General features: G+C 45.6%; 5 protein-coding genes across 5 annotated transcripts; 3 read left to right on the top strand and 2 right to left on the bottom strand.

Moving 5' to 3' along the window:
- Nucleotides 1-475: 475 nt before the first annotated feature.
- Nucleotides 476-2447, bottom strand: MCYG_05494 (WD repeat protein; the record flags this gene model as incomplete). Its single annotated transcript, XM_002845579.1, has 4 exons — nucleotides 476-598; nucleotides 792-948; nucleotides 1082-2160; nucleotides 2223-2447. 4 exons carry the CDS (start codon nucleotides 2445-2447, stop codon nucleotides 476-478), a joined length of 1584 nt encoding a protein of 527 aa, XP_002845625.1.
- A 305-nt stretch (nucleotides 2448-2752) lies between these two features.
- Nucleotides 2753-5763, top strand: MCYG_05493 (DNA mismatch repair protein; the record flags this gene model as incomplete). The annotated part of the gene is made up of 6 exons (XM_002845578.1): nucleotides 2753-3268; nucleotides 3323-3518; nucleotides 3702-3742; nucleotides 4010-4129; nucleotides 4176-4263; nucleotides 4310-5763. The coding sequence occupies 6 exons, from the start codon at nucleotides 2753-2755 to the stop codon at nucleotides 5761-5763; spliced, it is 2415 nt and encodes an 804-aa protein (XP_002845624.1).
- Nucleotides 5764-6073: 310 nt separating this feature from the next.
- On the bottom strand, nucleotides 6074-8638 carry MCYG_05492 (zinc finger protein; the record flags this gene model as incomplete). Its single annotated transcript, XM_002845577.1, has 2 exons — nucleotides 6074-8011; nucleotides 8078-8638. 2 exons carry the CDS (start codon nucleotides 8636-8638, stop codon nucleotides 6074-6076), a joined length of 2499 nt encoding a protein of 832 aa, XP_002845623.1.
- Nucleotides 8639-9047: 409 nt separating this feature from the next.
- On the top strand, nucleotides 9048-11267 carry MCYG_05491 (conserved hypothetical protein; the record flags this gene model as incomplete). Its single annotated transcript, XM_002845576.1, has 1 exon — nucleotides 9048-11267. The coding sequence occupies one exon, from the start codon at nucleotides 9048-9050 to the stop codon at nucleotides 11265-11267; it is 2220 nt and encodes a 739-aa protein (XP_002845622.1).
- Nucleotides 11268-11913: 646 nt separating this feature from the next.
- On the top strand, nucleotides 11914-12717 carry MCYG_05490 (uncharacterized protein; the record flags this gene model as incomplete). The annotated part of the gene is made up of 3 exons (XM_002845575.1): nucleotides 11914-12148; nucleotides 12249-12372; nucleotides 12429-12717. 3 exons carry the CDS (start codon nucleotides 11914-11916, stop codon nucleotides 12715-12717), a joined length of 648 nt encoding a protein of 215 aa, XP_002845621.1.
- Between the last annotated feature and the right edge of the window lie 80 nt (nucleotides 12718-12797).

Raw genomic sequence — 12797 nt, 5'->3', positions numbered from 1 at the left:
CGCTTTTCTGGAGACCATATTGCTTATATATCCCTCTTTCCCAATACCCATGGAATGGCTGTTTATCAAGCTTGTAAAATATAACAATCAAAGGCCATTACTTGCTACACAAAGCAAGCTCCCTCAGCTTACTTTGGCCTTGCATGTCAAGAAAATCTTCCTATATAGTTATGTAAATAAACTATCAACACATAGAAAACTATCAATGTTGCGTCCTTAGTGGCCAAGCTGTGGTATTCTCGACACTTTTACTTTCCTCTAATACTGGCTTCTAATCAGCATCTGTTAACTAGGCCTTAATGTTACGAACTTGTTAAGGAAAAATATTCTCGCACGAACCGCAATAGACCGAGCAAACACTCGCTAAGAGAAGCATTCTTTTCGTATAACTATCCTATATTCAGCTACATATCTACGAAGTTCATCGCGGCACAGGAATGGGCCTTAAAACCTAGCATATGATTATATGCATGTTTTATACCTTCAAGCAATCCCGGAATTTGTAAGACTGGTTATGTTGCCCAGCCCCCAACTCGTGTGGAAACGGTGGAAGTAAGCTCATAGTATTGGTAATGGCAAGAGATTCAAGTTTCAAGGCCTAACTATTATAACTTATAATAACCACCAAAGATAATCTTGTAACTATATACGATTATAACCGACAATACCACCCATGACATACGAAAGTGGTGTTCTCTCTATAATAGGCTATAGGCTATAGAATGAAAGTCAACGATTGTTTACCTTGAACATAGATAATCGTAGTTTTCTTAATGCCTCCATATACGAACTGCCTTATCCCTTCCTCCGCTTCCAACCTTTTCACCATCCGGACTCCAGTCGACTGCATATACCTCGTCTTGATGACCTGGTAGATCCATGGTCATTTTCCCGGTCCGCACGTCCCAGATCTTCAGAGTTGTGTCTTTTGAAGAAGAAACGAGAAGCCTGGAATCCGCAGAGAAGCAACACTGGTATACGGGCCCAACATGACCACGGAGGGAAAATATAAATCTTAACTTGGGTGTTAGGACAGTGATGTTCATCACAAGAATGTGTTGATATAGAGGGATATACATACTTTCCATCTTGAGCATTCCACAATTTGACATGGTTATCAAAGCTAGCAGAAGCTATGTATGCTCCGTCTGGGGAGAATGTGACGTGGTTGACCTCTTTTTGGTGCCCAAGCATTCGAGCTACCGGCTTACTTGATGACTCCGGGTCCCATAAAAACATAGTGAAATCGTCACTAGCTGAGACCAATCTTTCAGATATCTTTTTATTGACGGTGGCAGCTTTTTCAAACCTCTCCTTTGCTAACTTTACCTTATCTTCTTCTTTCTCTGGTGATTTTTTGTTGTGCTCATTGTAAGACGTGCGAAGGATAAAATCGGTGGATAGTGCTAGGTGGTTGACACGGTGGGTATGGGAGGATAATGTTTGAACCAGACTGCCATCTTCTGGATTCCATATTTTGATAGTCTTATCGTGAGAAGAGGTGTATATTTTACCAAGGCCGCCCCATCTAACGCATGATACAGACCCTTTATGTCCGGTCAATACGGTCTCAATGCGTCTAGACACGGCATCCCATATTCGAACGGTTGAATCCTTGGATGCTGAGGCTAATCTGGGCTTTCCAGGGCTTTGTAAATGATATGGCTCCCATGCAAGGCTCATGATCCATTTGGTGTGTCCTTTCATCGGGGCGCCTAAGGCCTGGCCAGTCCGGGGATCCCATAATCGGATCGTGTTATCCATGCTTCCAGTGGCAATTATCTTGTCATTCGGCGACCAGCTCACAGCCAAAACCCAGCTAGTGTGTCCCTTCAATGTGTGTAAGGGTGTTCCAGTATCGCAGTCCCATACACGCGCCGTTGAATCACCACTTCCAGATACCATACGTGAAGACGAAGACGAAGCAAAAGATGTAGCTAATATAGCTTCCCCATGCCCTGCTATTGACGCTGAGCATCGTGATGCAGCCTTGACACGAAATACAGCCTGGGGCGTGTATTGTAGGTGGATAATATCCTCCGTTGTTTTTATACCCGGTTGAAGGAGAGAATGATACAAGTCGGAAGAAATATCGACTAGGCTGCCATCCTTATCGTCTTCCTTATACGCAAATCTATATGGAATCCTTTCATGGTCATCCTGTGAAAGTGTCAGACGTGCAATAAACACGGCTTAGCCATGGCCCTGTGGAATATACATACATGGCCCTGAAGAGTATTCAATAGAATTTCCAAGTTCCTCACTGTTGCATCACCTAGAGGAACGGCTACAGCTGGTCCAGAGGCGGCTCCTGTGGACTGGTCGAAAAACTGAACTCGGACGCTACCCAAGTTGTCCGGAATTGAATCGACCTCCTGCTGTTGTCTGGCCTTTTCGTCAATCTCACGACGCTGGCGCTTACTTGGAGGAGGCAACACTGTTGCCATCGTGTTTATGCGTGTATCTGCTTTTTCTGGTATCAATCTCGATCAACCAACAAACGAACCTCATATTAACAACCTCACCAAGAAAAATATTCATGATCTTATCTTATCTTAGATCACGTGGAGATAAGGTGCGGGATCGTAGTTGATCTGTGTATAGCTTACCTAATATCTGTCCAGAGTGCCAGACTTACATAGTATGGAAAAAGCGACGACATCTACACAAGATGATCAACTGGAGATGAGGTGACATAACTACGCCTTAAAAGTTGCATTTCACGGTGTAGAATTACTTTTGCTTGTTGAAAATGTCCTACCGCGCCCTGTCTACCCCCATATACCCCTATACTTCGGACACTAGGTCCACGCGTCCAGCCACAAGTAGGACGGCTGCTGGAGGACATCGGGCAACTCGGCCTACGACAGCAGCAACAAGTGTACCCTCCCAGGAAATCGTCTGTGCTATAAGTGAATCTAGAGGTATTTCTCCTGCCGTTGGGCTGGCCTTTGTCAACTTGTCCACGTCGGAGGCTGTCCTCTCTCAAATCTGTGACAGTCAAACCTATGCCAGGACGGTACACAAACTAGCTGTGTTCGAACCTACCGAAGTACTGTTTATGAGTACCTCCAAAGAACCCCTCTCAAAACTATATGCAATTGTCGAGGAGAATCTTCCCCACATCAGGATCATTACCATCGATAGGAGATACTGGTCTGAACAAAATTGTCACGACTATGTTGAGAGATTGGCCTTCAGAGAAGATATTGAAGCTATAAAAATGGCTTTAGACGGCAGCTATTTTTCTGCCTGCTGTTTTTCAGCTGTATATCTCTCCAGTGTTCCATTTTCTAATAGACTTAGCTAATCCAACCCCAAGGCCCTCGCTTATATCGAGCTAGAACTTTCGGTGACATTCGCCCCCCATTCACTTAGATTACGATATGAGCCATCTGAAGGGTCTATGATGATAGATTTAGCTACCATCGTCTCGTTGGAACTTATCCAAAACTTACAAAACTCGAAATCTAAGGATTGTTTATTTGGGCTTCTCAACGAAACTCTCACAACTATGGGTGCTAGGTTACTGAGAAGTAGCATTTTGCAACCTTCCACAGAACTCTCTAAACTGAATACTAGATACGATGCTGTTGAAGAACTATCATCAAACGAAGGGATGTTTTTTGCTGTTCGGCAAGGTGTGTTAACAAGCGGAGAAGTTAATTTTCAACATGCTAAGGCCAAGGGATAAACTACAGCTCTTAAATCATTCGTTGATTCTGATAGGGTACTTACGGCTGTAAGTTATCTGCTGGAAACTCTATGCGAACTTGCTAATTAACGATATCTAGTTAACTGTGGTACCAACAAAACCAAACTTCTTATTCGCTGAGCAATCTATTAACAATGTCATAATGCTGAAAACATTTGTATCTTCGATAAAACCAGTTTATGAAGCATTGACAGGTGCGGGAAGTGGACTCCTGGAGTCAATACGAAATGCAAGTGAAGTAGCTATATTTAACTTAACCTGTTGGCTTCTTTTCTGTTAACAAGCTAGAAACAGCTATGCTCTCCCAGCAACTATGAACCCGTTCTATCACTCCTAAGTGAAACTCTTAATGAAGATGTGAGATATCAGTCCAGTGCTCTGGATTTACGCAACCACCGAACCTATGCTGTCAAAGTAAGTATTTATATTTCTATGTCTATTTAGGGTCCTGACCGTATAGGCCGGAGTGAACAACCTTCTTGACGTCGCGAGACAAACCTATAAAGAAGCAAATGACGATGTAACACAGTTAACCGCTCGACTTACTGGTAAGCCTTTCTTTCATTTAGGCTATTTGAACACTAACATGCGCAGATGAATATGATATTCCACTGGATTTGAGGTTTGAATCTGGCCGTCACTACTATTTCCGTGTACGATCCTTCGATCTCCGGGAAGCGGCTCTGCCTGACGTATTCATCAACGTTTATCGAAAGAAAGCATATGTGGAATTTCAAACCCTGGACCTTGTCAAAATGAATCAAAAAATAACCGACTCTCACAATGAAGTTATCAGCATGAGTGACCGGAGTATTCAGGAGCTGATAGATGATATTCGGTCTCAAATTTCGAACTTGTTTCGCATAGGTGAGGCAATCGCTATGCTTGATATGATGGCGGCGTTTGCCTACCTCCAGAACATGCAAGACTATGCACGCCCTAAGATAACCGACACTATAGCCATCAAATCTGGGAGACACCCTATTCGAGAAAAAATACACGCAACCAAATATATCCCCAATGATGTTTATGCTTCACCACAATCCCGCTTTCAAATAATAACCGGCTGCAATATGAGTGGAAAAAGCACATATATCCGATCAGTCGCCCTGATGACAGTTATGGCACAAATTGGAAGCTCAGTTCCTGCTCAGTATGCCTCGTTCCCTATTGTGCATCAACTATTCGCTCGCATATCAACGGATGATAATCAAGTTACCAACGTGTCGACCTTTTCCACCGAAATGAGAGAAATGGCATTTATTTTACATAATATTGATGCTAAAAGCATGGTTATAATAGACGAACTCGGCCGTGGGACCGCTTCTGTCGATGGACTAGCTATTTCAATCGCTATTGCTGAAGCCCTTGTGGCAACCCACGCATTAGTCTGGTTTACTACTCATTTCCGTGATTTACCCCGGATCATGGAACATCGTAGCGGAGTTATAAATTTGCACCTCGCGGTTGATTTGTCAAATACGCAGTCCAAAATGACCATGCTTTATAAGATAGTTGATGGCTATGTACAAGAACAACATTATGGCCTCGCACTCGCAAGAATATTTTGCTTACCTCCTTACCTTTTAGAGGTTGCTGAAAGAGTCTCGCATCACCTTACTCTTACAGCGCAAGACCGAATCAAATCGTCTGCAGCTATTTCTCTAGCTAAACGGCGCAGACTTCTCCTAACATTGGGAGAACAGCTGTTGCATGCTCGTGATGGGGTGATAGAGAATGAAGCTCTTAGAAAGTGGCTTCTTAGGCTTCAAAAAGAGTTTACTTTGCGAATGTCGGATATAGAAGCAGAAACTGAAGAGAAAGGAGATTCGTTGCAGCGTAATGGAACAGAAGATTCTCTCGAAGAGCTCGAACCCAGGAAGAGTACATCTCATAAAATCTGCCCATTCTTTCCTGCAACTCCTACTATTAACCGCAGGTACTCTGATGAGGCTTCTGCCAGCCAGTCCTTTGATAATAGTGAGTTGCTTCTAAATAGTGAAGTTGAAACTCCTGTAGTTGCACCCTCATACTGTCCACATGATTAAGCTATCTTAAACTAGTTACGTTCTGTTGCTGGACATCTATCCTATGGTCAACAATTATCGAATATATAGCTATGCATTGTTATTCAAGCTTGTATTTAACGGTTGCAATTTCGCATAAAAAAGGCCCACATGCATATGTTTCAGACACTTGTAGGAGTAAATCTATACTTTGACAATATTCAATAATACATCACATACTAAGCCAAATCGCAAAATGCCCCTGCTTTATTCCTATTTGCTATGCTCAATAAAGAATAACATCGGGAATAAGGATATATTTTTATGTTCTTGCACCATCTAATGGAACTACCTATCCAAAGTGGTACAATACTTGTTTACCCTTTCTTCCTTTGCCTTTTTTATCCTGTGAAGTGGATGTATCAGACTCAGCGGGAGTTGGATCGTTCGATACGCCCCAGGCAGATGGCCTAGCACTTGCTGCACCTCGATCTCCCCATCTTACAGTTCCGCGAGTAAGACCAGCCATAAGTGTGTTTGGCTTAGGAGCAGCTGGAAGAGCAGGAAAAGCATTAGAATCTCCGGTAACCTTCGGCCTGGACGGAAGTGCTGGTGGTCGAGAGCCAGAGCTGCTTGGCGTAGATGATATAGCAGGGGTGGCGCCCCATGCATTTACTCCCTGGTTCTCTTTGCGGGTTGTAGTGTTGTTAGCAAGTGGAGGGAATGGGTTGGAGGTATAGTTAGATGGAAGGATCCCAGAAAGCCTGGCGTTTTGGCCAGTGGCCGATCTTGATGATTGTGTAGTGGATGATTTTAAGCGCAGGACTCTTTTACCAGAGCCCAGTCCGCTTACGGTTCCGGTGTATGGGGTTGTTCCACTAGGTCCTGGAAGCGCCGGGTAGTCTTCATTAATTGCACGCCAGTCGTTCCATGCTTTCAGGAGCGCCGTACGTTTGTTTTCATCCTCATAGATATGGGCAAGTTCTTTTATCAATTTCCCCAGTTCTGCCGAAGAGGTATCAAAGAGGGAGAAGAATGCCTCAATGAGTTCATTTGCTCCGATAACAGAGCTTCGATATTGAGAGACCTTTCCTCGGAAGTCACTGATTTTTCTACTGTCGTTTCGAAGGAGGGTGCATGCACGGTCCATGACTGCTGAGTGTGCCACCTGCCTGGCATGGTCCTGTGGCGTGGTTGGTGCTGTCGCTTGTCCAAGGTCAAGGGCTTCTATAGATGGGAGCCCGGTATTCGGTGTGGCTCTTGCTGCGGGCGTAGCTGTAGGTGTGGACCTCTGGGTGGCCGGCGCCGATGAAGTTGCGGCCGGTCGTGCGGATGTGAGCTGCCCGCCAAAAGTTCTTGTAGAGACCGACTGTGCACTCTGAATCGCCATCTGGCGCTGATATGCAAGTTCGTCCCTCCGCAACGGTTGAGCGCTTGATTGTGGAATCGGATCTGAATTTGGGTCACGGCCTCTTCCAGCTCCTCGACTATCACGACCATCTCGGCGTTGGCGAGTTGGTTGATAAGGAGACCTAAAGTCGAAAGTTGACATATCCACGAGCCTGGCGTCCCTCCTTGCGTCTTTTGATAACCCAGCTGGGTGGGCTTCAAGTTGATGTGCCTTTAGGTCCATCTGCGAGTCGAAAACAACAAATTTCTTTTCCAGACACTCCTTATCAAGGCACAAGAAATGGTCCTTGCTAAAGTGGTTCTCTAGAGCATCATAATTGATATAATATTGCGGTCTGCTGCCGCCAGATCTGCGATCACAGATATGGCATCTCTCATGCTTGTCTCTACAATGTGCGTAGAGTTCATCATCTCCATAAAAACGCTGGCGACAGAATCCACATTCTGGATGCCCTTTGAAACCACTTTGATCAATGGCTCCAGGGTTATCATCACCGTATCTCTCATGCTTCCGCAGCAAAGCAGCAGTGAATAATTCATGTTCGTGTGTAAATACCTTTTTATTTCGTGTACAAAGGTCACTATTAATTCTGTTAGTAGGCTTCTTTGTACACATTCCATCTGTTAAGAGAGAAACATACCACATCACCTTAGCATGTTTACTTTTGACATGACGATGTAAGTCTGGCCATCCGAGGCATGCAATGTCGCAATCAACATCTGGGCAATTATATCGAAGCAGTAATACTGTATCTTCGAATATCTCAAAATTCTCATACTTTATCCCCAGATTATCATCGGATCGATCAATGTCAGAACTTGTAAATTCCTCGAATTTCTTTGCGGGATTATTGGTAAATATAACAAAATCGGACTCTGTCTATATCGGCAAATCAATAACAGGGAACCGCATCCAGCGCAAAAAATGGGGAACATCCAGACTTACTCGACAGTGAGCACAAGCTTTGGTCTTATACAATGCTCTCAATCTAAGGGAGCAGATATGGCAGGTCCTATGGTTACAAGGCGCGACAGAAATGTGGTCAATCTTTGAAGCGCAGATGAAGCAGACCTCATTCTCATCGGCCTCTGCTTTAGTAGCAGATGCCCCTGCTTTCGCTGATTGCCCCTCCTCGTCGCCCTGTGAATGTTTGGCATCTCCGGTCAGGCGAACACCGGAGGTGCCAGCGACCTCAGCACCCGTTCCAGGTGGTTCGCCACCGCTATCATGTTTGCTATCTCCCCCTAGTAGTCGATTACCTGCACGTCTTGCATTTCTCCCTCCGCGTCCCTCGGTGTGTGTGCCGCCTCCTCTCCCTCGACCTCTGCCACCACCTCCTTGGTTATGCCGGCGCGACTGTTGGTTCGGGTCTGCTGAGGATACATCTACTCCGCTAGATGCACTTCCCCCTCGTCTGCTGTCTCTGCTTCCTCGATTTCCTCTGCCTCTAGCTGCGTCTCTAGATTGAGGGGTGCCGTGTGGGTTTGCTGTGGTTTGTTCTGGCATGATCACAAAGGATATAACTGTGTGGGTCTGAAGAGGAGATTGACTATGAAGTATCTTTAACTATGTCGAGAGACAGAGGAGAGGGAAGATGTTTTTTGAACCTGGAGGTCTGTCTCGTCAATCTATGAGACTTGAAGATATTATTTTATGCAAGTCTAAACTGCAGTCACAATGACTAATCCACGCTAAGACAAACCCAGGCTCGGGGTATCACGTGACAGCCCCTTGTCTTGATGGCAGCCTAGAAAAAGCAACTTTGATGATAGTTTTATACCAACCACGATGCTCCGTACTCTGGAACCTCTTCGAAATAACCGCTGGCGGTTGAGAAGGTGGTTAACTAGTTGACTTGTTAATACACATACTCTACTAATTTTTCGCTCCGCTTGCTCGAGTAGCACATAGAATAATGGCTAGTTCTCCAGACTATAAGGCCCTCTATCTGAAGGCTGAGGAAGAGAGAAGAAATGCAGAAGAAGAAAGGAGATATGCAGAAGAAGAAAGAAGAAGAGCAGAAGAGGAGCGGGACCAAGAAAGAGAACGAACGCGGCCAACGGCCTTCCTGGAGTTCCTTCACCTCTGCCATACCCTCTTCTCAATGTCCTTACGAGTTGGGCTGCCGTCTCGCTCTACAAAGGGGAAAATTCCAGCACCTGTGGGGAAGTGTTGTCCGTTACAAGTTTTGCCCTGGGAAGACTGTGCTGTCAGACAACAGCAGATTTACCGTTATGTTTGCGCCTATCTAGAACCTCAATCACCAGAGCAACCTACGTCACGGCTGTTCACCCCGCGTCTTGCCCTAGAGGAGCTTGGGCAAGTATTCGGCCGTAGGGCATTGAGCAGTGAAAAGGATCTAGAGGGCTACGAGCGATATGGGGTGGAGAACCATGTTCAGATAATTATCTCAGAGCTCTGCAAGATACCAGCTGCTCGACAACAATTTGGTCTGGGCGATGGGGTGTGGTTTGACAATCATCCAAACGACCTTGACTCGGAAGCCAGTCAGATCCAAACAAAGGAAGATACTTGGCCCTCGAGGCCGGATCAGTTTTGCATTCACCGAGTTGATGGTGAAACCAATACTCTCTTGACAACAGTTGAGTATAAGCCGCCTCACAAGCTATCAGTTGAAAATCTCCGTGCCGGGCTGCGACCAATGCAGTTCTGGGAAGAGATTGTGAGGCCTAATTCTGTCCCAACAGAAGAGAAGGAGAAATTAAAGTATAATGCGGCCTGGCTCACAGGTTCAGCTCTAGTTCAAGAATACCATGTGATGATTCAAGAGGGGCTGGAGTACTCCTATTTGACTAATGGGATTGCATTGGTCCTACTGCACATTCCCTACGATAACCCAGAAATCTTATACTACTATCTCTGTGAGCCAAACAAGGATATCCGCTCTGATAATGATATTTCTCAGCAGCCCTTAACCTCCATTGCGCGGGTGTTATGTCTTTGTTTAATGAGTTTTCGCTCCATGGCCCGCGACCAAGCATGGAGACATAGCGCAAAACAACAAGTACCAGAGTGGAAGACAAATTTTGATCACACGCTCTCCCAGATCCCGGAATCAGAATTCCGGCAAAACCCACCAGACTCAGAGTATACTTCTCCAGAAAGTTCCGCGCATGGAGCTTCAGAGTATCTCCCGTCATCCTCTTTTGAAGAACCTACCGAAGGAGAACCTACAGAAGAGCGTTGGATGTTGACTCGGTCCCGGTCTCGAGCTCAGTGCGCGCCAAATACGACCCATCGTGGTGAATCCCCAGATTCTGATATAGATACCGCCCCTGGTGGGCGGAAACGTGGCTTCAGCGAGATAACGTCTTCATCATCCCAATCCATAGGAGGATCGCCGAACCAGTCGGGTTCCCAGCATAATGAAAGTGGTGGCCGCTACCAACATAACGCTCAATTCTGTACTCAGAAATGTCTGCTTGGATTGAAACAAAGGGGCAAACTAGATGAACGCTGCCCGAACGTTGAACTCCATCGAAGAGACGGAAACGATAATCACCTAATTGATACCATATCCTTGGTTAAACTGATCAATCAGCAGCTCGATAAAAATCTTGACTTTAACTGCACGCCGATGGGAGGCTGCGGATCAACTGGAGCGCCTTTCAAAGTCACCTGCACCGCGTATGGGTATACCGTCGTAGGTAAAGGGACTACATCCAATCTCTGGGGCACAGTGTCCCGCGAATCAGAGATTTACCGCTTTCTAAAGCGGGCACAGGGGTCAGCGATACCTGTGTTCCTTGGTAAAATTGATCTAGCTATGACCTACTTCCTACATGGAGCTGGAAGTATCCGCCATATGCTACTCATGGGCTGGGCAGGTAAACATATCGATAGGGAAAAGTATGACAAGGTAGTCAAGCGAGAAATTTCAAGATCTAAGAAAGAGATTATATCCCTAGGAGTATTACACCAGGACCTTCGGCTAGAAAACATTTTGTGGAATGCAGAGCTCAACCGGGCGCTAATCATTGACTTTGAATATTCTCAACTGGACCCGCGATTCTTAACCAAGCGACCAAGGCATCTGAAAGGCAAGCCTGCGTTACGGAAGAGATTAAATCAAAAGGAAGAGGAGGGCGGGCGAAAACGACTATGTGTGGCCTAAATTAGATCATGCCATGGCGTCTTTTGGCGGTCACAGATAGCTTCAATATATCATTGATCCCCCTTTTTGACAGAAGGATTATATATAGAAGAATAAACATCCAAACACATGAGTTTATTTTAACGCCATATCCCTCATCCGTAATGTACGGGATCACCGGATGAGGGGCCTACATCTATAGAGTAAATAAACTGTACCTTTTAGTATAATTAAGAAATAATTAATATACTATTAAGGTTACGGGAACTAAGCCTAAATAGGAACGGGTGTAACTCATAAAGTAGGGCCTAGCTTCACCCTACACAGTATGTTAATTTAATAATAATCTTCCCGCCATTTGTGGGCATTACTCGACTTCTCCCCTCGCCACGATACTACCAGTTACTCAGGGATAAAGAAAAATTTACATAGTAGGGGAAAACGGTTCTTTTTACTGCCTTGTACGGAGTACTCCCGCGCTGAAGCGACTTCTATTGGGTTGGGGTCCTGCTTCGAAGCAATGGAAGTTGGGAAAGACGGCTGGTGCCCCATTCCTGAGCAACGATTCGACGTCAAGTCCTTGTATCATGCAGACAAGACTAAAATCGGCAGGATATTTATGCCCTGAACCACTTTCGCTGCTCTTATTCTATAACTACCAGCGCTAATGGCCACAAAACCTAGAGTTAACGTGGTAGGAGGCTACTTCATGGGCGAAGATGTCTCCCTATTCGATGCCGGGGTTTTCAACCTGGCTTCTAGTGTTGCCAGTGTAAAAGATATCTCAAAATCCAAGATAAAAAAGCTTGGAAAATCCGTGTTTCTGGCTGAGTTTCATAGGGCCTGGACCCTCAATGCAGACTGCTTCTTAAGACAGTGTACGAAACAACCGAAGATGGTCAGTAGGCTCTCCCTTATATATGTGTTGTCTCCGAGATACACACAAGTCAGCCTATCAGTGTCGCCGTCCAGCTCTGCCTTGTCGACTTGCTTGGATCATAGGGCATCAAACCACGGCCATGACCAGCGATTCCAGCGGCGAGATCAGCGCCGTCTATGCCGTTGGGTTGCTGTCCTTCAGAGAAGCGCTCGGTGTTGCCTACTACCGCGGTGAACTTGCCCGCAAGTACCAAAGGCCTTTCCCTCTCACCGGTGGAGTGCTGGGTGCTGGGATACGCCTAGAGGCCTCTCTGAGAAGTACATTGCCGATCCTACAAATGACGGTCATATAGTAGTGGCATGCATCAACAGCCCCAAGAGCGTCACATTCTCTAGGAACTTGGAAGCTCTTGATGAGCTCGCCGCAAAATTGGAAGAAGACGGCATTTTTGCTCGAAAGCTGAAGGTTTCGATGGCGTATCATTCTCGCCACACGGCACCGATGGCACAAGAATACGCTGACAGACTCCACGCCATCCTTACGCCCAGCCCTATATTTAATTGTAGAAGCATCAATAGAATTAAAATATAATACTAGTTAAAGAATGTTCTGTTGTAACCTGCCACAGGCGGCCATCTAAGCCAAAGCCACTAGCTTCATCGAAAGCAACA

This window comes from Microsporum canis, genomic scaffold (genome assembly GCF_000151145.1).
Source record: "Microsporum canis CBS 113480 supercont1.5 genomic scaffold, whole genome shotgun sequence".
Lineage (NCBI taxonomy): Eukaryota > Fungi > Ascomycota > Eurotiomycetes > Onygenales > Arthrodermataceae > Microsporum > Microsporum canis.
This window is presented reverse-complemented; position numbering and strand designations above follow the sequence as displayed.